Source organism: Eubalaena glacialis, chromosome 17, assembly GCF_028564815.1.
Source record: "Eubalaena glacialis isolate mEubGla1 chromosome 17, mEubGla1.1.hap2.+ XY, whole genome shotgun sequence".
NCBI lineage: Eukaryota > Metazoa > Chordata > Mammalia > Artiodactyla > Balaenidae > Eubalaena > Eubalaena glacialis.
This window is the reverse complement of record NC_083732.1, coordinates 9,835,480-9,863,260: the sequence shown is the minus strand read 5'-3', so window position 1 is coordinate 9,863,260 and position 27,781 is coordinate 9,835,480. Positions and strand designations below refer to the sequence as shown.

The 27,781-nt window shown below is 40.4% G+C and overlaps 1 protein-coding gene across 1 annotated transcript in view; it reads right to left on the bottom strand.

The window, feature by feature from the left end:
* Window positions 1-27,781, bottom strand: part of NKAIN3 (sodium/potassium transporting ATPase interacting 3) — a 534,829-nt gene that overhangs the window by 27,909 nt on the left and 479,139 nt on the right. Inside the window, exon 5 of the mRNA XM_061171937.1 lies at window positions 5,049-5,109. Coding sequence (XP_061027920.1) covers window positions 5,049-5,109 — 61 coding nt within the window. The remainder of the gene's footprint in view (window positions 1-5,048; window positions 5,110-27,781) is intronic.

Below are 27,781 nucleotides of genomic sequence, written 5' to 3'. Positions count from 1 at the left end.
ATTTGTTAAACATAAATATTTGTAAGTTGGATGAAGGTGGTCAAAAGGTACAAACTTCTAGTTATAAGATAAATATAATAAATACTAAGGGTGTAATAACAACATGATTAATATAATTAACACTGCTGTATGCTTTATACAAAAGTTAAGAGAATAAATTCTAAGAGTTCTCATCACAAGGAAAACTATTTTTTTCTTTTATTTTGTTTCTACATGCGATGATGGATGGTCACTAAACTTTTTGTGGTAATCATTTCATGATGTATGTAAGTCAAATCATTATGCTGTACACCTTAAACTTATACAGTACTGTATGTCAATTATATCTCAATGAAACTGGAAGAAAAAAATTGTAAATGTACCAAGCATCTCACTAAATTCTGAACATAATCCTAACACGTCATCAAATTTGAGAACCTTGTAGTTTTGAAATCCATTTTGAAAAATGAGTTGCTGGGCCAAGAGAATTTACTTAATGAAATAAACTGAACAATCATTTAAAAAATATTTTTAATATTTTATTTTTGGCCACGAGGCGTGGCTTGCAGGATCTTAGTTCCCCAACCAGGGATCGAATCTGGGCCCCTGGCAGTGAGGGCACTGAGTCCTAACCACTGGACCGCCAGGGAGTTCCCTCAACAATCACTTTTTTTATTAGATGCTATGTGCAAGGCATTTTCTAGGCTCTAGAGTTATATCTGGGAACATAAAGATTCTGACCACAGAGATTTTGTATTCTAGTTGAAAGGTTAGGCAGTAATTTTGTAGCTATTTGGCAGAGTTATGGGGACATGCTTCAGGCTCTAAATCTAAGCTGTGGTGAGGATAGCTGCAACTCACCAGATTGTTACCTAAGAAATTTATACTCTCTGAGAACCAGTAGATTCTTCATGGCTTATTGGACCAGTACTATGACTCCTCTGAAATACTGACTGTGACCACGGGATCTTCCTTACCTGGGTCTCATGTATTTCTCCATCCTTGACTCTCACACATTTCTCCTGTCCCTCCACCCTTGTATGGTCAGGCCACCCAAGATGGCTGTTCTCTTGCTCTCTGTACATCCCCTGCTGGACCAGTCCCTGCTTCACCTACACCCTACCCACACGACTGACCTTCCCTCTTAATCATACAGCCTAATCAGTAAATGCCTATGTACTTGCCCTGGACCCCTGTTAGTAATTGTTCTAATCTTTATATCAAAATGTCTCCACTATGTTAGTTTATCAAAGGGGCAGTGAGGGGCGTGCTTTTCTGCTGTTTTCCCTGGTAACCAATGAGCCAACCTGACAGTGGGGTGTCGCTCCAGGTCCCTTTCTGCTTCAGATGTGTAAGATCCCCCATTCATGAAACCATTGATGTCTCTGTTGCTGACTCTGGGCTCTTTCTTCCGTCTTGAGGCTGGGCCTCCAGGGGTCAGATGGTTGTATAAAGAGCTATTTTGAGATTTTCCATGTAAGATGCTGAACCCACATCTGGGGAGTTCATTTTCTTTTCAAAAACTAATGCTTAGGATTTTCGATGTACATTTCTCCTGCCAATCAACATAGACAGCCCAGGCTGTCCTTGTGAGCCCGACAGACGTCCCATTCGCAGTGTGCAACCTCATAGCAGAAGAGGTAGTGCTAGCAAGAGCTCCTCTGAAAAAGCCTGGCAATATTTATACAAGTTAATACATTTTTCAGCATTTTTTGCCTCCCCTCCACACTTCCTTGAATTAAAAACGTTCTTTTTAGTAAATCTGACAAGGCACTAACAAGCCCACAAGTTCATTTCAGCAATAGATGGTTCACACACAAGATGTTGACTTTTTTTTTACGGTTATTTTTAATTTTTTTTTTAACATCTTTATTGGAGTATAAGTGCTTTACAGTGATGTGTTAGTTTCTGCTTTATAACGAAGTGAATCAGCTATACATATACATATATCCCCATATCTCCTCCCTCTTGCGTCTCCCTCCCACCCTCCCTATCCCACCCCTCTAGGTGGACACAAAGCACCGAGCTGATCTCCCTGTGCTATGCGGCTGCTTCCCACTAGCTATCTGTTTTACATTTGGTAGTGTATATGTGTCCATGCCACTCTCTCACTTCGTCCCAGCTTACCCTTCCCCCTCCCTGTGTCCTCAAGTCCATTCTCTATGTTGATATGTTTTTACGACTACAGGTTCCAAATATCCTGGTCTCACAAAAGTGTTCACAGAGATTGATAGATTTTAAAAAAAGAAATAAAAAATGAAACAGATATAAATAGGCTTTTTCATTAGAATGAATGATGAAAAGTATTGACCCTACCTAGCAGTACTCTTGCTTTTGTGAGCTTTTTATTTCATTGTCTTTGACCTGCAATCATAGTCTTTATAGGAAATGGCTAAAGAGGCTGAAAGGTAACTAAGAAGATGGGTGGCTGGAAATAAATGTTTCCTCAAGCATTTATTACCCTTCAGAAATGTCCATCAGCTGAAATGTTATGCCCATAGAACCACTTAAGCAGTGCAGAGGAGAGAAGTGGGTAGTTATTAATTTTTAAGGCTGGCTGACAGCTTTCAGTCCAAGAAAGGCTTAACTTTGCATTTTGAATAAGGCAGAGATTTTCATTAGTTAGAATAGAAATCGAAATGATAAATGATATATTGTCTACCAAAATACTGTGACATTACGTTATCTACTTGCAGTTACCTTTCAGAAGAAGCTTTCCAGAAGCATACTTAGATAAATTGAAAGGCTACCAGTATTGTTTTCTTATTTTATGTTTAAATTTTGGAAACACAATTCAAAGGACACGTCTTCTCGACTGTGGGTTGGTAAGGGCAGTTCATTGTTGCACCCGAAACCTAAGTGTTGGCACAAATTGTACTAGTCTATGAGATCATTGCAATTGGTTTCAGACATTTCTTTTTGCTCACATCTGCCTTCTGAAGACTCTAGGACAATTTAATTAAAATTGCACTTTGATTCCTACTTCTTTCAATAAAAATTATAAAATTACCCTCACTTGAGAACTATCAGACTAAAAGGTTTGTGATTGCTTTCTACTGTCATCTTGCTCCCTGCCGATTACCATGTCAGGTTGGTCTAGGGCACGTTTACTTTGTTTTGAGCACCCAAGACCCTTTTGGCTCTAAGTATTATTTGAATTGATGGTAACATAACTACTTTATACAGAGGTCTCTTGGTAACTTAATGTAGGGCCCTAATAACAAACAGTACAATTAAACCATTAATAGAATAGGCTGCTAGCAGGTGCTTCAATGTTGGTTTGATGGGCATTAGAATAGCTGATTCAGAGGCTTCTATAGAGAAACTTAAGCTAAAGACTCTAAAATCAATAAAACTACGATATCTGCCAGTAGCAATCTGATCCATATACACTGACATTATTTCTCTAAAAAAGGCTGATAGAAGGTCAAAAATCTTTTACCCAATTTAGATGAGCCTTTTATTTTGCATGACATTTTGCATTTCCAAGTTTTGCTTAAAATCACAAGCTTCAGGGAAAAGCCCTTTATATATTTATTCTACTAGATAAAAGAAGATTATTGATTACTCTACCTGTCCTCACACAATAAGGCGGGGATGAAGCATTAGCATCATTTGAGAACCTCTCATCAGTTCAGTGAGGAGAAGAAAGAGGGTCATTTTGGTACCCACTCAAAAGTACTTTATAAGGTTTTCAGCTGGGATTTAGCAATCAGTGTATCATTTTTGGGGAAGTATTTATTCAGCACCAATTCTAATAATTTTTTTTTAGTTTTCAATTCCAGTTAAAATTGTTCTTGCTCAACCGGTTGTTTTTTGGCTGTCCTGCTGTCTTAGCTGTGAGTTGGAAGCATGCTGCTGATTTTCTGTACATTAACTTTGTCAAATTGTGGAACTACTAATGGAACACCTGAAAATGTACTTTTTGAAGTTAACCTCATAGTCAAAAGTATTGTCATTACAACAGCACTTTTGAAATGTCAGAAACTTTCCAGCTCATCTAGCATTAAATAACAAAACAAAACAAAACAAAGCCCCAAGCAAGCACAAAAGAGATGATGTGGTACGTCTGCGTGTTTTCACTGCCTGATGAGTTTAATCTCAAGGTCTAAGATTTCTTCCAGTTGGTTAAATAAATCGTCATTGTTAACTGGATTCCAGTTCATACACCAAGCACTGTACCTGTTTGGTGGCAAGCACTCATCAGACCCTTTTGGAGTTGTGTTCTAGAAAGAAGTTGTAATGGCTAGCTAGACACTTATCCTCATTTTTTTAAAGAGTCAACTTTGCAACCCAGAGAGTATCTGCAGCGGTATAACCAAATCCCTGGGATGGTTGGGTATGATTTGTTTATCTAATAATTTATTTATTTTTTTTAAATTAAAATTTTCTTTGGTATTACATGAGCCCATAATGGAGTGGTGCCAAGAAGTGCCTTAGACATTAGCAGGCGCTCCATAAATGCCACTCGTTAACCTATGTTGCTAAATCTCTACCCACATAACTTTGGGTAATACGTCTTTTTTTTTTTTAGTGTTCTGCTAAAATGTGACCACTTAGCTTTTTATCATTCCATTAATTCTTTTTCAGCATCTCTCTTTTTTTTACATCTTGCATTGAAGGTTGTCATGTTTAGTTTTCTCAGAGTAGTTTATGTATGTGTAGATCTTGGTAGACTGTGTTATTGTATTGATGTTATTGCTATCAGTCAGATTTCAAAATTCTGCAGTCAGCATACTTACAATTGGTGAGGGATAAAACCACCCCAATTTTCTACTCAGAGAAACGTTTAGGTCCCTGATGAAAAGTTACTAAAATGATACAACAGCCACCTGTAGGTGTCCCTGTCTCTGAGCATGCTCCCACACGACTTGGTTTGAGAGTTTCAATACTTAGTGCCATCTTGTTTGCGTGCAGTATAGTTTGTAAATGTTTGATTGTAACTTTACTATGCTGATTTTAATCATTTAAAATTCCAAATATAAAAGATTTCATGGTCCTGTAATGATAAGTTTTGGAAGCTATATCTCAGATAAAATAAACCCACAGGTAGGTAGAATAATACTTACAGGTGTCCTCTTCTTCCATGAAAATACTGATCACATAACAGGCATACACAAAACCAACCAACTGCAAAGGAGAAAAAAAAATCTTAAAAATCTAGGACAGATGTCCATAATTAAAAAGCCTAGGTAACCAATAGATAAAGAATACACAGTATTATCATCTATGAATTCGTAATAGCAAAAAATCTTAAATGCTATTTAAATGTTTTAAAATAATAGCCGTGATTTTAAAGAACCTTTTCATTTCTACTTAGGTTTAATAGCTCTCTAAAGTAGTACACAGAAATGGGAAAAAAATTGCAGACATTTCACTTAGAGTTTGATTTGGGATTTACAGTTCTTATATTGTAAAATCACCACAGATTATTCAGAACATCTATTTTTAAGTTTTGACTATTTGTAGAGCAATTTGTAGCAACTCTCATTATTACTACAACTATTTTAATGTTTAATTACCACAAAGGGAATCAAAATATGTTCATTGTAAATTAAATACCAATCATTTACTTAATTGTGGAAAATGCTCTGAGAATGTAAATTCTATTTGAATACTAAATTGTTTTGTTAATTATACACTGCCAGCCACAAACACCAGATATATTGTTCTTCTTTCTTGACTGCGCCTCCTTTGTTTCTGCATCCCCTCCCTTCCCTAATTAGTAACTATTTGAATCTGTCCTTTGGAACTCAGGGAATGTTTAAGAGACTGAAACCTTTTTCCTACTAAGAAACAGGGACGCGAAAAGGCTTTTGTACCTTTTTGGGGTACAAAAGGGGGCCTCACAGGGTCCTGCTTGCTTTCAAGGGCAGGGATGTGTATGTGCGCCCATAGTCCAGGGGTAAAGCCTTCTGAAGAGAGCTGGCTGTGCTCTTCTGGAGCAGGACCTACCCAAGAGAACAATATTACTTTGAGTTCTTCTGCAGCCACATCATACAGGGGGGCTCCTGTTCCCTCATGGGATATTGCTAGTACTTTAGTAACACATGAAGTCCTAACGTGTAGTCCTGGTGAGGCTACCAGAGTCAAGCCACACGTTAGATATTGTTAAAGGCTGGTTTTTCTTAGGTTTTTAGAAAATAGATAGATAGACAGATAGATAGATAGAAAGAAAGAAATAGGAGTAATATTTTCTTCTTATGCTCCCATGGATTATCTTGTTCATTCCTTTTAATACATGTGTTCTACTTTGGATTCCTTTATGTACCTCATTAGATGAATATGACCTACTGTGGAGAATTGACTTTGAAGATGACCCTTTTGCTTGAAGAGCAGTGCAATGAGTTCAGGTGACATAAGTCCTAGTGACAGAAACAGGCAGATCAGATATCTTTTGAACCCTAAAGAGCTACACCAAGTGACAGCCAAACACATCAAGAGTTTCTTTGTATGCAGTGTGAGTAGGATGGCGGATACTTTGGGTCTCTTCTACTCACTTTGCAAGGAGAAGGGTAGTAGAAGAATGGATGAATCATGTTACAATAGAAAAATTTCTGAACTAGTTTTGTTACTTTTGTTACAGACCAACATTTAGATGCTGCATTGTTTACCTTAGACGTTGCTTATTGAATAGTTAGGCCACAGATGCTTGATAGCTTACGTAGTCCAATAATTTTTCCCCTACAGCAAACTCAGGTAAGTTAAATCTCACAAATCATTATTCTTCCATCTAAGTAGGTGAAAGATAAGCAAACTGTTTTGATTGAGTGCTGTAGGACTTTTCTAGTATAAAGCTAAGGCCTGCATGATAGCTCAATACTACAATGAATATTATTTTTCTACTTTCCTAATAGACTATACATCTCTACAAAAAAATCTATTTACAACTTTATGCTGATTTGAAGTAGAATAAATTATTATTTTGTCTTCATTGATAACTTTTGAGATGATAATGGTGTCTAAACTGCATATTAGCACATTATTAGCCTCTTTGGCAGGGAACATATTTTGATGTCTTCTAACATTAGCTCGTTCCATTTGGTATGCTGGGTCCTTCGGCATTTACTGGTTGGTTCATTGGCATTTACTGGAAGAAAGGCCAGAGGATTGATGAGAAGGGTCCTTGAGAGCAAACTCAGTGAACTCAATGCTAAAACACTGTTTTCATACATCAATATGTAGAGTTAATTTGATGGGGTTGAAAAAAATCCCATCCTGATAGATTTTAACTTGAAAATGAAGTCTACCCCACCCTTCTCCGGTTTGCCTTCCAGCTGTTACAAGAGACCTGGAAAATAGTAACTGCTAATGACTGTTCCATAAATTGCTTTGTTATATATTTATACATTTAAAGGAACAAATCTAAGCAACCTCTAGGGACTCTTTTTAATACAAAATAAAAATTTATTTTTTTGCAAGAAACTTCTTAATGATTCTAATAGAAGTTTCCTTCCAGGCTAAACAAAAAGGGGTTGACCAGATGGCTAACACTGAAGACCAAATGCAAGTTATTTAGTCCTGATTTCATCATTTGAGTAAGTGCAGTTGAAATTTAGGGAGAGGTTTGGGGTTAGGATGAGACATTGAGCAAGTTAGAAGGACTGCATAAGATGATGATTATAGATGTACTTTTATAAAGGCAAAAGGAGCAAACTCAACTGAATAATTTTTCAAATAAATTTTTCAAAAAAATTTTTACTTAAGTTTTATTTAGTTTGTATTTCTTCCCTGTGTTTTAGGACCATGGATTATTTTAAAATTATTGGGTTAACTGTGTTTCTGAAAAGATTGTCTATATACTGAAGATAATTCATCGATAGATTTATTTCTCTTTTTCCAAATGAGTCTTTTTTTTTTTCATAAATTTATTTATTTATTTATTTATGGCTGCGTTGGGTCTTCGTTGCTGCGTGTGGGCTTTTCTCTAGTTGTGGTGAGCCGGGGTCACCCTTCGTTGCGGTGCGTGGGCTTCTCATTGCGGTGCCTTCTCTTGTTGCAGAGCACGGGCTCTAGGCACACGGGCCTCAGTAGCTGTGGCTCGTGGGCTACAGAGCTCAGGCTCAGTAGTTGTGGCTCATGGGCCTAGTGGCTCTGCGGCATGTGGGATCCTCCCGGACCAGGGCTCGAACCCGTGTCCCCTGCATTGGCAGGCAGATTCTCAGCCACTGCGCCAACAGGGAAGCCCCCAAATGAGTCTTCTGACAAATAGAAAGTAAGATCAGGCTCTTAGTTATAGTGATACCACACTATCCTTCCCTATTCAGTGAATTATTTTTTATTAATGAAATGTGAGAACACCCAGTTTTTAAAGAACAGAGCAATGCATAGCAACAGAAAATTTGTCATCTCCAATTGTTTACTAATGGATCTTAATAATATCTTGAGAGATGTAAAGAAAGGAATTTTGGCTAAGTAATTGAAATATGCAATACCATTAACCGGAAACAGTAAGATAAAGACATGCCATATCAGAAACATTAGGTCATTGTCCAGGCCTTCAAACAGAATTTGTCAGACATAATCTCAATATTATAACAAATGAATTAATTAAAGTATATCCTTTTACTTTTGCTTTATTGATTGGCATACTAATAAAATATTTATTCCCAAAATTACTTTTGCTATCATGATTAACCAAATGACTGTTTAACTAATAATGTTATTCTCATGAGAACATGTCTGGACATCATGTTAATCACTTCTTTGTAGAAGCTGACTATTGTATAGTTCTTGGTTTCCCAGAACATGAGTTGAAATAGTCCCTGTGGCTTTCTGCTTATCTCCAAGAAATGGAATAAAATGCATTCTTGCCAATAGTGAAGACGCATAAAATAAATAATATCAGGATAATAATCCTGATTATTTCTGCTTTAAATAAAGTTTTGAGTCATTTGTTTTAAAGACACCTCTTTTCTCTTCCATTAAAAACATCCATCTCTATAGTTGTAACATTTAAATGATTTTCTCCTCCATATTGTAAATTCTGACTGCATAAATTCCACCTTTTTCAATATATTAAATGGATGTAAATGGCATAAGACTAGATTCCAACATCATTTTTTTTTTTTTTTTTGATGAAGGGATTGATTAGTTTTTGCAAGTAAGATTTGTATATGAGATTAATTTGTTTTGGCCTGCAGGCCTTGTATAAGGACTGACAGGATTAGGTTTCACACATGCAGATACTAGGATGACAACAATCCATTGTCTGTGTGTCCTGCTAATTGTGGGTCTTGGTAAAAATGAGTCAAATAAATGAGTCATCTCTACAAGCCTGAGTGTCTTAAGGGATCAGTTTTAGGTGAAGTGGATGGGTGAGAAAAGCTCATTTAGGGAATTCAGAGAGAAGAGCTTTTTCAGACCTAGCCTTAGGGTGAGAGAACTGAGGGGTTTGAGGGAAGCCAAAAGGATTCTTGAACAATAATAACTCCCCAATACTTTCCCAAATTTCCCAGCATTCACACAAACATTTAAGCCCTAAAGCTTAAGAGAATCCATAAGGAATGACAGAAGTTTTTCTATTTAACACAGGTTCTAAACAGCTCTTTGTTAGTCAATTCTTCCTCAAGTCCAAAATGACTTTATAAAAATCTTGGCCATATATATGTGCTAGCATATTTGTTTCTGACGAACCTAAGGGCAGGACAGGAATAAAGACGCAGATGTAGAGAATGGACTTGAGGACACGGGGAGGGGGAAGGGTAAGCTGGGACGAAGTGAGAGAGTAGCATTGACATATATACAGTACGAAATGTAAAATAGATAGCTAGTGGGATGCAGCTGCATAGCACAGGGAGATCAGCTTGGTGCTTTGTGACCACCTAGAGGGGTGGGATAGGGAGGGTGGGAGGGAGACACAAGAGGGAGGGGACATGGGGATATATGTATACATATAGCTGATTCACTTTGTCATACAGCAGCAACTAACACAACAATGTAAAGCAATTATACTCCAATAAAGATGTTAAAAAAAAAAAAAAAAGAGAAAGATGGAGGAAAAAAAAAAGTCTTGGCCAAAGCCGGCCCTATTGGAGGCAGGCAGGCAGAGACTGACCCGCTTTGCTCTGTGTAGAACTTTGTCCCTATGGAAGTCATTAAGTTGGACACTTGTGAGCAGAAAGCTTCTGCATGTAATTTATTTGGGTTAAGGTGTTAAGTTACTTATAAAAGGAAGCATGGCTACCTAATGTCAAGAATGTGCAGGGTTTGGGATTTTACTCTACTTTATAAGCTAGCAAGTTAGCCTGTTACTCTTTCATGGATGCTGGACCAGAGACCAAGGACTTTACTGCTCATGGCACAGAAGCCAGCACAAGCTTCACACCTCTTTGCTGTATTCCCCACGCCCCTTGGGCCATGATGGACCCCTGCACATATAGTGGGTTGTATTGCAGGAGAGGAATATTGAGTTACTTTTTTTTTAATTGGAGTATAATTGCTTTACAATGTTGTGTTAGTTTCTGCTGTATAATGAAGTGAATTAGCTATATGTATACATATAGCCCCTCCCTCTTAGGCCTCCCCCTCCCCCAATCCCACCCATCTTAAAGCATTCGTCTAAGTAAAAAAAAAGACAAACAATAGAAAAATGAGCAAAGAACATAAATATCTAAGCTATACAGAAAGAAAGAAAACTAATAGACTGTGGAATGATGTCATACATCAGTCATAAATTAAATGCACATTAAGAGTACAAGAAAACTATGTTATCACCAAATTTGCAACATTCTTTTGTGGGTGTGTGTTAGCAAAGATGGTCAGATAGATATTCTCATATACTACGTTTGGAAGACAAAGTTGGCAAAAAACATTATACTCTTTCACCCAGTAATTTTACCTCTAAAAACCCATCACACAGAAATATTTAAAAAATCTCTATAGTGATTGTTATTTATTTATTTTTTTTGAGTTACTTTTCTAGCAAGAGGAAGCAAGCCTACTCTTTGTCAGGGGTGGGATGGGGGAGGAGTTACCTCATCCCTAAGGGTTGCTAGCTGAAAACACAACCCTGAGAAATGGTTCAGGCAAAGAGTGATGATAAATTTGGAGGTCATCAGTGTATCTATAGATAGTATTTAAAGCCATGTGACTGGATTAGATCACTAAGGAAGTGAGTGAAGGGAGAGAAGGGGTCCAGGGATGAAGTCCTGGAACATATTATATTTAGGGGTTGGAGAGAAGTTAACTCACCAGCAAGAGACTGAAAGGGACTGACCCAAGGGATACAGAGATACAAGAAAGCCAGGGCAACTGGCCGCATCCAAGGCCTCCGATAGGTCAAGGTCAACGAGCACCGTGTTTCTGAGCACCGGGTTGGGTAAAGTGGAGGAAATGGGAGACCCTGATGGCAGTGGTTTTGATGGAGCGTGGGGCAAAAATCTGATCAGAGTGGGTTCAGGAGGAAATAGGATGTCAACGATTGTTTCAAGGAATTTTGCCTAAAAGGAGAGTAGAGAAAGGGATAGCAGCTGGAGAAAGATGTGAGGTCGATGGGGATTTTTGTTTTTGTTTTTAAAAGTGGGCATTACTACAACATGTTTGTTTTCTGATGGGGATAAACTCTTTTTTTGATCATGATTCACAATTTGGGGTCATGGAGAACAAAGAATCTCTCGCCTGTCCAAGCACACGTGCACTTTTTATCTGTCTCCAAGCCCTCTATAATCCTGCTTCAACCTGGCTTTCGAGGCTTATCCTCCACTCTTCTCTGCCATAAGCCTGTGCTCCAACTCCTTAGGCATTCCCCATTCTTTGCTTGCCCACCAACCCCTAACCTGTTCTCATACCTCTGCTTGCCAAACCCGCTCTTCCATTAAGTCCTGATGTTAATGTCACTTTCTTTGATCTCTCCAGTGGATACGCCTCTAGTCTGAACTGTGTCAGCACTTTGTTCTTATATCTCCAATGGCAGTTCCCAGCATTGCTTTGTATCATAGCTATGTGTGCACTTCCCAGTAGACCCTTGAAGGCAGGAACCCTCGGAGAGAGCTGATAGAATGGCCACATCCTCTGAGAGTCCTGACCTGGTTCCTTCAGGAAGAGGATCTTCTCCTTCCCTTACTTTGGCATGGCCTCATGTACCACGATGAAGGCACATTTCACATGATTATACAATCTGTTTGCATGTCCGTCTCCACGACCAGGCTCTGGAGAGAACTTTTTGTCAACTCAACTTTGCATTTCGGACACATTGCCTGGTACAAAGAAGGTACTCATTAAATGTTTATGAATGAATAAATGATGAGAAGCGCTGTATTGCAAAGCAAAGTGGGGGCAGGGAAACCAGGATGGCTGAAATAAGGTGGGTGAACATCACAATTCCAGCGTGTTAGCAACGCTGAAATTCCCACAGGGTTCCCGGGTCACTCAGCCAACGTAAAATCCAGCTCTGCTCACCACAGCAGTAGCTTTCGTCTTGACTTGATAAGTTCCATAGATTTTTGCTGTTTTGCTTTGATACCATCTGGGTCATGCAATAAACACGAGAACAAGCCAATGATTGTACCATGTTAGACAGATGGATGTATCATACACATGTAGAAAGAAAAGGGATTTTAGGGATATTAGTCTATTTCCACTTATGAATTAACTATTGGTTGATTTTACATGAAACCAAACATTTAAAGTACATTAAAAGTAGCTACAGGTATCCCTGAATACATGCTGCTTCCTTCACTGGGGACAGGAGAAATAATATGATGGAATAAGAATTTTCCAGCCACTTTAATGAAGTGATCAGTGGTTTTCATAAGGAATGCTGGTGCTCCAACCCTCACTGCAAGTCTGAATGCAGCCTGCCCTCTTGTCATGTCAGGATGACAGATGACAGAATGTCCAGGCACATGACACATGGTTACTAATTTGGGAACCTTCTGACTCCCTCTTCTAGAAGGGGTGTGGGCTCAACTTTGTGCAATGGCTCACCCTCTGTACTGGATGGGACAGCAGGCATATCCTTCCTTCCTAGGGAGATATTTAAAATCTCTGAGACTGGGCTTCCCTGGTGGCACAGTGGTTAAGAATCCGCCTGCCAATGCAGGGGACATGGGTTCGACCCCTGGTCCGGGAAGATCCCACATGCCGCGGAGCAATTAAGCCCGTGCGCCACAACTACTGAGCCTGCGCTCTAGAACCCGCGAGCCACCACTGCTGAAGCCCACACACCTAGAGCCTGTGCTCTGCAACAAGAGAAGCCACTGCAATGAGAAGCCCGCGCACCACAATGAAGAGTAGCCCCTGCTGCAACTAGAGAAAGCCTGCGTGCAGCAACAAACACCCAACTCAGCCAATAAATAAATAAATTAATTAATTAAAAATTAAAAAATCCTTAAAAAAACAAAACAAAACAAAAACCTCTGAGACTGAAGAACAGGCTGCAGGTGGGCAGTCTCATCACACAGAGCTGTGTGGACACGTCTCTTTCTCTATGGCTTCCAGGAGGGCTTCTTCGTGCAACTGTCACCCATGTCCATCTGTTTTCTCCTGTGTGCCCAGCAGAACAAAAGTCTGGGAACTTAGGATCCTCAGGGGAGGAGGTCCCCGGAGGGACTGGCTTCTTACTTATTCGCATGACTCTAGGGAGAGTATCCTCGGAATCCTAGTGATTCGGAACCTATTTGTTTTTTAATCAAGCTGCTCATGCTTACCCTTCAGGAATCCAGAATTCGTTATGTCTGTTTATGGGAGTGTCCTATGCCAAGTGAAGCCTGAAATTATTTGAAGACATTTGGTTCACTCTCCTAAGAGTCCCACTGGCACCCTGGGCTCCAAATGAATCAATGAATATGGAAATAAGTTGTTTTCTCTACGATGACCATAAAAATATACACTGGCAACAGCATCACATTACTTTGGGCTTTGGGGATTTATTGCCCTTATGTGTATGAGAAGCACTTGTGTAGACGGTCAAAATGGAAAACAAATGGTTTGCTGGCTTCAACCAAGGAAGATAAGCTTTTTAATGACATGCTTTTATGATGCAGACACTCTGCACAAGCCAGCTCAGCAATCTGCAGAGGACACACAAGTTACTCTGACTTGCAGAAAGCCTTGTTCTCAGTGCATTTCTGGTGTCAGGTCATTGAGGAATAAGAGCATTATTCAAACAGGACAAACAAACAAACAAGCCTATTTAGGTAACTCATATCTGGGACCTTTCTAAGTGTCCACTGCCAAGCTTGATGATTCTTCAATGGCATCATGTAAATAGTTTGGTAGGGTCATAGTACCTGAGTGTTACGAGGTAATTTGAAGAAAAATGTTTCTATTAAGGAAAATGTCTTCTAGTTTTTACCCATTTTACAATCTTAAACATAAAGCTAAAAGTCAATTTGTAAATGTGTGAGATGCACGTAAATGTAGCTTGGAGCTAAAGAGTTGTTTTTGTGATGGCGTTGGAATGTGGTGGGTAGGGTCTTGGGTGAGCATATATGGGGACTTATTCCGGGTCACATCGAGCTCTGCCCCCTCCATACCTGACCCTCTACATGGAGTCAGGTCCAGGGAACTGGAGTAAAAGCTGGGCTTGGGCAGAAGCCCACTCAGACCCACCTCAACTTGTCTGTTCCATCTTCTGTCCCTGTTTCCATCTTGAGCTGTTGACTTCACTCTCTAGCAACTCAGACCTCTAGTTCTGATGACTCATTTGAATCTGTTCTTTGGCTTACTAGAGCATGTTGACTCTTCTTGTGCCTCTCAGGGTCAAGGGTGGGTACCCTCAGTGTCTCAGGACAGACATTCCTGCCAATACACCCTCAAATCCAGTTTGCCACTGGACCACACAACCCGACAGTGGGACGTCCATCTCCAAATCTTACGTATTGAGAACGGAGATCCCCAGAGCACTCACTGAAAGGCAGTGGATGGCAGAGTGGCTGTGCTCTGAGCCCCATCTTAGGTAGCCAGGCACTGCCCCAGGGCATACAGATCTGTGTGTCTGTCCACTGCCACCCACTTCCCACTGAGGAGCTGGCTCAGTCAGTAAGCGAGTCGTTGAAAGGATATTAACAAACGGCAATGTCTGAAGCCCTATCGATTGTGGACACTGCTCCCGCCATCCAGGGACAGTCATGCAACCTCCGTAGACTTCTCAGCCCCTTGTTGCAGATGGAGTTCTATGTGGATATATAGACTTTACAGATCTTAGGAGAACCCAAGAGAAAAACAGGCATTCCTCTGCTTGGACAATCTGTGGAATTTAAGGGGAGACATTTTGCAAAATGGAAGTCTCCTTGTCCGTAATCAAGTGGGGTTTTCACAGGCTTCTTAATTTGGTTGAGGGACGTATTTGAAAGTCCCACCTAGTGACATGTGGCAGGAGCTGTGATCCACTTGGCTGAATTAGTACCTGGAGTCAATTCCACCTAATTCCCTTCTTGAACAGGAGACCGAATGAGACTGTGGTCTAGTTCTGAGAAGGCCCCAGGGTGTTCTTTGTGAGCAACTGGCTGCAGGACCAGTGCACCAGCCTTTGTAACTAATGAACCTTTGAGGGAAGCGGAGGCGCAGCCTAGGATCTGCCCGGACTTCACTGTTGTGCAGCAGATCACCCATCCTCCACTCAGGGCCAAGGCGGGGGAGGATCCCATGTCATGGACCGCCTGACCTCTCCCAGTGGTCTCTGTGGTGAGTACTGCCACTTTGCCTGTGTGCTGTTCCTGCACCCTCCTTGGTTCTGAGCCTCTGTATCTCTTTTGTCATGACTTCTAGAACAACATCAGGGTCCCCGGGACCAATGATCTTCTTTGGAGGGATTCAGGGAGTTCCGTTCAATGCTTGGGGAATCAACAAGAGGCAACTCTTGCTTCTGGTGTTGCTCCAGTGTATCCGGTTCTCAGGAAGGGTTTCAGCCTTGTTTCTGGAATCCAGTGCTTATCTTACAGTTAGTGGTTATGCTGGTTGAGAGTCCAGCTTTGTGGTTGGAGAGATCTCAGTTCAAATACTGGCTTTGCCACTACTATCTGAGCAACCTTTGGCAAGGTATTTGACCTCTCTGAGCCTCAGTTTCCTCATATATAAAATGGGAAAAATGATCATATTAAATACTTCATTGATTATTGTGAGGGTTACTGAGCTAATGGATGTCTAGTGCTTAGCACAGGGCTTAGCAGGACACTATAGGTCCATTGATTCATTAAGCTCTTATATCTTTAAGACCTAAGTTCTATCATCATCTTCATTCTATGAAGGAGAAAACTGAGGCACAGAGGTTAATCAATTTGTCCCCAAACCACTTAGGTAGGAAGTTACACTCTGGCTCTGTAGCCCATGATGTTGACCTCTCTCCTTACTGCTGCTGTATATACAGTTCTACAATCCAAAGCTGCATTTACTTGGCAAAGCAGTTACAAACTCCTTTATACTATAATCTCAAGATTTTTCTTTTTTTAAAATTAATTAATTAATTAATTAATTAATTAATTTTTGGCTGTGTTGGGTCTTCGTTGCTGCGCGCGGGCTTTCTCTAGTTGCGGTGAGCGGGGACTACTCTTTGTTGTGGTGCGCGGGCTTCTCATTGCGGTGGCTTCTCTTGTTGCAGAGCACGGGCTCTAGGGCGCACGGGGTTCAGTAGTTGCAGTGCGCGGGCTTAGTTGCTCTGCGGCATGTGGGATCTTCCCGGACGAGGGATCGAACCTGTGTCCCTTGCATTGGCAGGCGGATTCTTAACCACTGCGCCACCAGGGAAGCCCCAAGATTTTTTTCATAGTAATCTTACATGGGATTAAGTACTACCCAGGTGTTCACGCGCCCCACTGCTCACCACATGCTCTGTTCTTTTAAAATGATGATTTAAACTTTCCAAAGCATTTAAAAAGCCTGAGAAGTACAAGATTTGAGTCAAAAGCATAAAATAGTTCCAAGATGCTTGTGTCTAATAATCTGGAGTTTTTAGACTTTACTTTTAGTTTTACTAGATACTTTTCCAATTACAATGAGCAACAGTCATCATTATTCCTTATAATATGTTGAAATCATTAGAAAGGAGGCGGTTTTCACTAATGTTATCCATTTTCTTATTGCCCAAACTAAGAGTTTTTTCCTAAGATGGCTTTGGAATGATCCCAGAACTATAAGGCTGTGATATTTCCTTTCAAATTCTAGTGCCTGTCAGGGTCCAGGCAAATTCATTATTATTGGAGTTTAATTCATTGCTAAATGTTTTGTTGAAATTCAGGTGCACCATGTATTTAGATCCAAGCACAGTCTAGCAATCATTACTGAAAATGCAACAAGGTTAATTCACTATGATCTACTCTTAGAGAGTCTGTGTTGACCTCTAGGGGTTCTATCATTTTTGTTACTGAGTCCTTAAATAATGTGTTTAAGAATCTATTCCATTGTAGGATGGTGGAACGATGGAGTTTTCTTTCTCTATAATTTGTGAAATTCATCTTTCAAGAAATGAGACAGTTGCCCAGGTCCAAGAAGGAAAACTTAAAGAACCACCCAAGCAGCAATCTTGGTTCTTTACCTTTGATAAAAGTAAGTTGCATGATTTATGGAAGATGGGGATGAGCTCTGAGTTGTACAAGCCACACCAAAGCTGTTGCAATCCAAATATCTCAAACAGAGCCATGTGCTACCAGTGGGGTCAGTGGGATTCTCATAGGAGCAGCTGTTCCCATGATGCCAAAGCTGGCTCTCGGCAACCTTTGTTGTCCCCAGTTGGCATTTTCAAGGTAGATATCTCAGGCCCAATTGTGAACCTCCATCAAAGTGCAGGATGTTTACATGTAACCACATTCCAGAAAGGGAATTTGGGAGTTGGAGTGTTAATCAAAAAGGATATTTGGGTTGGGTAAGAGGGGTCGGACTGAAAGAAAGTAGTTTTAAAACTATTTTTTCAACTAACTTTTTTGGATTAAAATATTTTACTTCAAGAACCAGTGAAATTTCGAGATGCTTTAAAGATCTAAGTTATACTTTAAAAGAGTCTTTGTAGACATACTGTACCCACAAAAATCCTAAGTAAAAAATAAGCGATATTTTTTGTAGTTGTGGGTGAAAATAAATGGCACCTCTGCTTCTATTTCAGGTGTTTAAAAATGAGAATAGTTGACAATAGCTCTGACTATTGGTTTCTTGTTCCAGTTATTGGACTGGAACTGTTTTGCTGTATGGACATCCCAGGAGAAAGGCATTAAGGGTTGGTTCAGTGGTAGTTAAAGCTGGTCTCCCTACTCTGCCCTGAGAAGTAGAAACTGTGTGGGAAGAAGCTTTGGTGTCACATAAACTCAGTGGGAGAGAATAGTGTTCAATGAGCTTTAAAAATATAGCATCTTAAAAGGGTTCTCGAGGCATCTCTCTCGGCATCACTGACAAAAAGTATATGTTCCCTACCAGGTCTGATAATTTTCTACTTTTCCACATGATGGGACCTGAGCTGAGAGAATGATCTTATTCACTGTAGAGAATTCTAGAGAATATCTGAATGGGCATATATTACACAGCTATTTCTAGGTAATAATCTGATACTTCAAGACAGATGATATCTCCTTATATTTTATGGTGCATGTTGCTATTTCATTAGGAGAAGAGACCTACGTAACCATTTGTGGTGACATTTGAGTATTTACTAGGTACTTAGTGCTAAGTTCTCCAGAATTTAACTTTCACAACGTATTTGTAAGGTGAGTAGTAGTATCTTTTTTTTGTGGATGAGGAAATGAAGGATCAGAATGACTAGTTTCAGTTTACATAGCTAGTTAGTAGTGGAATCAGGAATCAAGTGTACGTCATTAGTCTACAAAGTCCACGTCTTTGACATAGTTTAGAATGTCTCCATATTCACTGGGCAAGACCTGAGACAGTGAAGACTTGGGTTTCATTAGCGCTTCTCCACTGAGAAGGCACCGTGCGTGGCAAGTGGCTCATGCTGCCCTCCCAACGGCCCTAGGCTCCCAACCATTCTTGCTCACTGATGGACCAAACCAAGCCCGACCCTGTATCACTTCTCCTTCTCCTTCTCCTTTCTTTGCTCCTCCTCTTGGGTCACAAAGTAGAGCAGAACTATAGTGCTCATGCCTTATAAACAAGAACAAATGAACTGGGACTTCCCTGGTGGCTCAGTGATTGAGAATCTGCCTGCCAGTGCAGGGGACACGGGTTCAATCCCTGGTCCTGGAAGATCCCAAATGCCGTGGAGCAACTAAGCCCGTGCACCACAACTACTGAAGCCTGCACGCCTAGGCTGGTGCTCCACAACAAGAGAAGCCACCACAATGAGAAGCCCATGCACCACGCATCACAACGAAGAGTAGCCCCTGCTCTCCACAACTAGAGAAAGTAAGCGCGCAGCAGCGAAGACCCAACACAACCAAAAATAAAAAAAGAACAAATGAATTTTAACTTCCTCAGCTTCAACTGTGGCTTCATCTTCCTCCTCAAGCTTACCCCCAGCCTCAGCCTGGACCTCAGCTTCATTTCCAGAACCTGGCAAATTCTGCGTTAATGTCTCGCTCATGATCTTCAGGAATTCCTCTACATTGCATCAAATCCTGACAGCTGCGAGATCCCTCTGAGCCCATCTTGGCAAATCAGTTTATCTTTTCATTCACAGTTTCCCATCTCTTCAAATGAGGAGAATACATTAATAGATTGTTTCCATAGACTTTTCCTACAATAAACATTTTTGATCCCATGGAAGTCCCAAATCTAACTCAACACAATCCTTGTTCTTGCTTATTACTTTGTTGAGTGTAAGACTATTAAAGTGAACCGATCAATATATACACAGACACACCTTACTGTACTTTCTCCATGCATTACTTCATTCTTTCTTAATGTATCTGAAGATAAGGAGTCTTTCCTCTTTAAAGGATCACTCCCGTCTCTCTAATGTTTTTTCTTATCTTGATTTTTCAAAGATCTTTCTTTTGCTCTTTTGAGTTTGCTCTTTTGAGACATTGTCTCCAATATCTCCTTTTCACAGACTCTTTTCCTTCTGCCTTCGAAAATGTTTAGTTTTCCCTTATCTTACAAAAATGTCACTTGATTCTGTTATGTCTTACAGCTTCTTCCTTCTACCCATGAACGTCTGAAATGAATGCTGTTATCAGCTGCCTGCTTTCCTCTGCTTTTCATTCCTTCCTTAATTCACTGCCATTTGGCTTCTGGCCCTACTTTTCTGCTGAGATTGCTCTTGTAAAGGTTAGCAGTGTACATTTTTTCAAATCTAATGGCCTTTTTATCCGTCCAAATTCACACAGAATCAGAGTCGACATGAAGCTCCAACTGAACTGTGAGTATTAGATTCTGCCAGGCCTCCCCATCTCTATCCCACCTGCCTCTGGACTTCAGCGGCCCCAGCGCCTAGAAGCAATGCTTACTGTGATGACAGTGGACCGAAAGGCTAGGTCAATGGTGGGGCTTAGCAATGAATTCCTTTCTGACAGCAGCAGCATGGTCCCGTGTGGGTGTGATGTTGAACGGCCCTTGTGTCAAAGGGGACAAGCTGGGACAATCCAGGCTTGGCACAAACTTAGGGTAGGAAAAATCTGCCTGGGATCTGGGGGAGGAAGGACTGGCTCCAAAAGAAACTTCAGGAGAGAGTCAAAGTCAGCTGGGATCCTGGCTCTAGTCCCTAGCCGAGGTTGTCCCGATTCAAGAGAGGAAAGCGAGCCAGGATCCAGCTTCGGGGTAGTGATACATTCTCAGAGCTCTTGGTTGTAAGGATGGAAGACAAGTGCAGTGCATTTAAGGAGAGTGGAGGAGACTGGAAGCAAAGGCAGCTCCAGGAGAAAGGAGATACAGAAACCAGGGAGAGAGGCAGCTAGGGTTGAAAGCCACCTTCCTTCCAGTTGAGGAGAGGGAAGCGTGGGGATTCGAGGAAAGAATCCAGCCCAAGAAATTAGGGCAAAATAACCAAGCATGCTGGCTGGTGGCACAATTAGGAATAGATCAGGAAGGACACGAGTTCCTCTGCATCCATGGTTTCTCTTTCTGCAGTTTCAGTTACCCTCAGTCAATGGCAGTCTGAAAATATTACATGGAAAATTCCAGAAATAAACAATCCATACGTTTTAAGTTGCTCCCTGTTTTGAGTAGCGTGGTGAAATCTCACGCCATCCCACTTTGACCCGCCCGGGATGTGCATCATCCCTTTGTTCACCATGTCCTGCCAGTTAGTCATTTAGTAGCTGACTTGGTTTTCAGATGACCAGTGTTTGTGTTAAAGTGATCCTTATTCTACTTAGTAATGGCCCCAAAATGCACGAGTAGTGATGTTGGCAGTTTGGATATGCCAAAGACAAGTGGTGAAGTGCTTCCTTTAAGTGAAAAGGTGAAAGTTCTTGACTCTGGGAAAGAAAAAAATGCCATATGCTGAGGTTGCTAAGATCCATGGTAAGAACAAATTGGTGAAATTGTGAAGAAGGAGAAAGGAATTCGTGCAAGTTTCACTGTTGTGCCTCAAACTGCAAAATTATGGCCACAGTGAGTGATAAGTGCTTAGTTAAGATGGAAAAGGCATTACATTTGTACAGTAAGATATTTTGAGAGAGAAACAGAGAGAGAGGGAGGCTACATTCACACAAATTTTATTACAATATATTGTTATAAATGTTCTACTTTATTATTGCTGTTGTTAATCTCTTACTGTGCCTAATTTATAAATTAATTATCATAGGTATGTATGTATAGGAAAAAACACAGTACTATATATAAAGGCTTTGGTCTATCTGTGGTTTCAGGCATCCACCAGGGGTCTTGGAATTTATCCCCCGAGGATAAGGGGGGACTACTGTATACAGCCTGGTGCTCACACTGGCCCTGGTTACTCATCTAAGGATATGGAATTACTTCCAGACCCTAACAGTGAGTTGGGAGAGGGCTCCTAATATATTACTAGGCTTGCATCTCACTAAGCTGGGACTTTACAAGGGCTGAGGGCATGCACTGACTCTCAAACTCAAATGACCATACATATTACCTGGGATCTTGTTAATTTGCAAATTCCGATTTAGTAGATTTGAGGCGGGGCCTGAGATCCTGCATTTCTAGCAAGCTCCCAGGTGGTATTGCTGTTGCTGGTCTATAGGCAGCTCTTTGAACAGCAAGGAGGGCAGGAAGCAATTGTTGTTATGAGCATTTGGGGTAGGACAGAGCCTGTCATTGAAAGAAATCAGCCCCTGATTTCGTCCTTTGGTTTTGGTCCTACTAAAATCTAGCCAATGTGGCCGATAGAGTCAAAGCAATGTGAGTATGGATAGCATGCCACCATTTGTTTAAAAAAATTGGGGGAAGGGAATGCACATGGGTATTCCCTTGTATGCTGTAGTGGGTTGCTAGTTGCCTATTCAATATGCATTGTTCCTTTGTTCTTTATTATTAGAATCCCTAAGTTTGGGAGTGGCAAAGCGCCTGGCTTAAAATCTACCTCCTCTGACAAGGCTAGTCAACTACATGCGATATGCAGCTTTCCAAAAGCTCTTTGAAGGGAGCTGACTGCTGGGAGGCACGCCCTTTTGTTATTCCTTCCTCTTGGCCGGAATGTTGATGTGATAGATTTCACTCTAGCCACCATATTGTGATCATGAGGTGATTTTCAGGAAGAAAACTGAATGATCTGAAATCAGAATGATGAGGAAGGAAATATTAAAAGAGCCTGATTTTCTGGTGACCACGGAGCCACCATTGTAGGCCTGCTGTGCCTGCATCCAGATCCCTCTCAGATGAGAGTCAAACACATCTCTATCTTCTACATAACTATTACTTGGGCTTTCTTTTATACGTAGCTAAATTCAATTATAGGCTGGTATTACATGTACGTAATATTTCTGGAAGCTTATCCACAGAACTGATATCAGCTGTTGCCACTGGAGAGGGGAACTGATCCACCCTAGTTTAAGGGCTGGGAGGAAAATTTAAATTTTACAGTATTCCCTTGTGTCCTTTTTAGAGTTTTCATTCTTAGATAATAATAACAACTAACAACTGCAAATAAAAGGGGGAAGGGGACGGTGGGACGAATTGGGAGATTAGGATAGACTTATCTACATGACCATGTGTGAAATAGATAGCTAGTGGGAAGCAGCTATAAAGCACAGGAAGCTCAGCTCAGTGCTCTGTGATGACCTAGATGGGTGGGATGGGGGGGAGGGTGGGAGGGAGGTCCAAGAGAGAGGGGATATAGGTATACATATAGCTGATTCACTTCATTGTACAGCAGAAACTGACACAACATTGTAAAGCACTTCTACTCCAATAAAAAAAATAAACAAACCATAACAACAAAACACAAACAAAAAAGCAAACAAGTGAAACAGAAACAATAGTAATGTGAGAAACGAATTCTGTGAGTGTTCACGAAAAACATATTTTGAATTTCAGTCCCTGTTTTCACATCCTTTGAGTGATATTTTCTTTTCATTAAAGATGAGAGTGGGGCTTCCCTGGTGGCGCAGTGGTTGAGAATCTGCCTGCCAATGCAGGGGACACGGGTTCGAGCCCTGGTCTGGGAAGATCCCACATGCTGTGGAGCAGCTGGGCCCGTGAGCCACAATTACTGAGCTTGCGCATCTGGAGCCTGTGCTCCGCAACAAGAGAGGCCGCGATAGTGAGAGGCCCGCGCACCGCGATGAAGAGTGGCCCCCGCTTGCCACAACTAGAGAAAACCCTCGCACAGAAACGAAGACCCAACACAGCCATAAATAAATAAATAAATAAATAAAAATTAAAAAAAAAAAAAAAAAAAAAAAAAGATGAGAGTGGACCCAGCTGCATTATATGAATTTAATCAGATATTTGTACATGCATGGAAGTTAGCATGCATAACTGACTTTCAACCCAACTCATTTTCTAGCTTGCCTTCTGCAGAATTTTACGTCAGGATTGCTATCCAAATAATTAAAGCTCCAGCATTTCTGTCACTGAAATCAGATCTCCAAGATTTTGAATTCATATTTGTGATTGATAACAAGTGAATAAATGGCTAAGGAAGAAATGTATCTTAAAGTATGTGTCTTTGTTTGTTGGGTATTGACACAATTTAATCTATCTAACGCAGTGTTGGATTTTCCTTGGGAGTGCCATCTTACGGCAAATATCTTAGGAGGCACAAATCTTTACGTATGATCAAAATGCAATTAATCAAGATCATTCAAGAATCTTCTGCTTACACAAACACCTCCACTTGCCTTCCAAGGCTCTGTTCTACTACAAAGTCAATCTTTTCTCTTCTGGTTGGGGAAAATTTCTCCTCTTTTACCCAAGCGTTCCATACTTTCTCATCATTCCAACCCGTTGATCATGGATCTTTCCAGTGTCTGGGTGGCTGCCTCCTTTTTAAACCTTTCCCCGTTGTATATGTCTTTATGTATACACATGCATACACACACACACACATTTAGGAAGTAACTCATCAGTAAACATCACAGCTCTCCCTGACCTCCCCAGGCCACACTGAATCACTAGAGGAAACATCTACTCAATATTCTGTAATAACCTATATGGGAAAAGAATCCAAAAAAGGATATATATATCTATATATCTATAACTGATTCACTTCGCAGTACACCTGAAACTAACACAATGTTGTAAATCAACTATACTCCAATAAAAATTAAAAAAAAACAACAACTGGTGTCCTTTGTCTTCAGTCCACAGATATGCTTCATTTTGTTCATGTGTTATTTTCTTAAAATGTTAAGATGGTTGCCAAAAATAAAATATTATTTTGGAAGATGTCACAAAAAATTTCAAATATCTAGTTTTCCTTACAAGAATTGGACCTGTAGTTCTGCGTGCCACCAGTCTGCTGCTCTTTAAAACGGAGCAGTCTCAAATTTTCCAGAGTATCCCCCACCCTATTGACTGACTTCTGAGCCATTTGAGCCTTTCCTCTTATCTTGTGATCCTTAAAAGGGGGGCATGAAAGCTCGAGTGGGGAGGGGACCTGAGCGAGTGGATCCGAGCACAAAATTCCATGCAAACATTTGCAAGTATCTGCGTTTGTCTGGAGAGAGTCCACTGCCTCAAGCACGCTTAGAACTATGTCCTGCTTGTACGAGAGCCCAGCACTGATTGCTCCTGTGTGAAATAATTACACAAGTTATTTTCTTCTTATTAAGCCAACTGTTTACACTGATGTACATTTTAAAAGTGGAATGGCGTCTATTGAGTATTAGAAGTCCCCCCTTTATTTTGTATGTCAGGTAACTGATCTGCAAAGCTACTTATCACTGCCTAACACATCTTATTACCATTTCTTTCCCATTTTATGCTTGTATGTCTCAACTTTCCAAATTAATGACAGACTCCTGGAGGGAGGGGTATCATCTACTATTTATTTCTGGAAGCTAATAGAAGACCATATATATATCAATAAATAAGTACCTAAATATTTTTTTTATCAAAAAAACTGGGGTTTGACATGAGGGAATCTTTTCCTCCTAATCGTTAAGATTTCCTTCCTTTACATTTGAATTTATGTTCACTTGCATTAGAATGACACACCTGGCTTTGTTTATTTATTTTCTTTGGCAGTATATTTGTATCTATGTTTTCAAGCATATAATTTGAGCATTTCACCAGGGGGCTAATAACTGCGGCCTGGAAAGTGTAAAGATAAATCTTATTCACAAGTCATTAGATCAAGAGACATTTTCTCACATCAGTTAGTATGGTGATAGTTTTTAAAAGGTCTGCCTGCTTCCCCCCATGGTGCTAATGTGAAGTGAAGTTAATCAAAGACTAGAAAGGAAGCATATTTGGAAGGAGATTTTGCAGACGTCACTTGAAATGTTAACCTTTCTATGTAAGGCTCTGACTATGAAATAACTTTATCTTAAGTACCGTGCTGCTTCCTTCCTTTTTTTCTATTTTTTTTTTTAATTCTGAAAGGTTTTACCTTACATGATACCTAGAGATGTCTCTTCTCAGAAAAGGAATTAAATGATTGTGTAACAAAGAACTACTAAAATATATTTAATCCTTGTTAAAATGGATAAAAGTCACCTATGGAATCTGTTGTAACCTTTACCTCACACATATTCACCAGCCCTAGTCTTGTTATTTTTGCTTTTGCTACAATTTTAATCCTGTGAATAGAAGGATTTTAAGCCTGTTTCCACTTATTGATGGAGTCTCAAATAATTTTCAGCCTGGACTTTCCTGACATCCTTTCTCTGCTATTTCATTCAATTAATAATATTGATGTGTGTCACGATGGAGAGAGGAAGGGAGAAGGAAGGAAGAGGAAAAAGAAGAGGAAGAGGAAGGAGGCTGGGAAGAGTGGGGTGTAGAGAAAGAGAGGGAGGGAGGGAAGGAGGGAGGCAGGGCTGTGCGTAAGATGGAAACCATGTCAGAGGGCTTTGCTAGGAATTTTTTTGCATTTTGGGAAAAGCAAAGTCATCATGCAAACCGGCCAAATTAGGATGAAATTTTGTCTCCTTAAAAAAATAAATAGGAATAGTATTTCAATAGTTAACAGTGACATCAGACTGGCTCTATTTGTCCCCCCACTTGCCCCTCTCTGCTCATTGGCTTCCAGAAGGGTCCAGCGTCACTGTGTTCTTCCACACCGCTCCCTAGTCTCAGATGCCTCGTTGGCATTAAAGAGAAAAATCACAGCCCTCTGGTGGTCTCTAAAGGATAAAATATTAAAGGGATAAAGCCATCTAATGATCTTAAAGGGCTTATAAAGGTTGCAAAATGGCACATTACCTGGCCGTGGGGAAGCGCTTTATCTAGTGATGACAGAGGTGACATGATCCACAGACTGAACACTCCAAAACGGTGGCACGCACTTCCCTTCTGGGTGAGCAGGCCAGCCCTGCTGGGAGGGGAACCTCAAATCCAGTCTCCCTAGTTGGTGAGCGTGCAAGCAAGTACATGCTGAGAGCATGGACACCCGAAGGGCTCTCCAGTTAGAGGAGAAGAAAACTCAGCTGACGAGTTGGAATGATAACTGTCTATGTTTGAATACATTTCCGAACTGGTGGCTTCTTCTATCCTATTGTTCAGGGGCACAGGCAGAAATTAAACACTCTACTTGTGGGCAGAGAAACGGCCTTCCAATAAATTGGAAAATAGCTCATGGAACATATGTAAGTTGTAAGGAAGAACTGGTCTGAGTAGCAAGTTTCCACTTGCATCCTGTGTGTGGGCAGTGGGCTTGAGTGAGGAAACTACCTACAGGACATATCCTTTCATCGTTGTGCAAATTAACTAACAAAAGGAAAATCAGAAACAAAGAACTATCAATGCTCATTTGCTAGAGAGCTGTTTGTTGGTCAGTATTCTTATTTGCTGTCAGAGCTTAAACATGTTTCAATAATCCCCTTTGAAGGGCAGTGTTTTAAAAAGTTTAGTAATGTTGGCCTGCTATCTTTCTAAGGGGGCTTATTAAAAGATTTTAATCTGCTTCAGATCAATGGATTCAAGAAGGATAATGTGGATTCCAACAGCTAGAACTGTCAGCTAAGCTGAAGTTCTATTTATGTTTAAAATAAATTATTCTTACAGCCACCGAAACATACCACACTTTAATTGGGAAGGTGACTATATAGTGCATATTAATATATATTTTCAGCTAAAATCTTATTGAAGGAAACGAAATTATTTTAGTTTTCATGATGCCATTCCATTGAGGTTTCTCAAGATGAAACTAGAAATATTAATGATGCATTTTTCTCTTTTCAAACCCAAACCTGATTAAAAGTCACCCCACACTCATACCAGTGCCAGACCTTTGCTCCCCAAGTGCTCCTCTCTGAATCCTGGTCACTGCTCAAGGCCGATCCCAAGTGGTTTGTTATGAAAGCTTCCTGAGTCTACCTTGGACTTCCCTGAAATTTCAAAT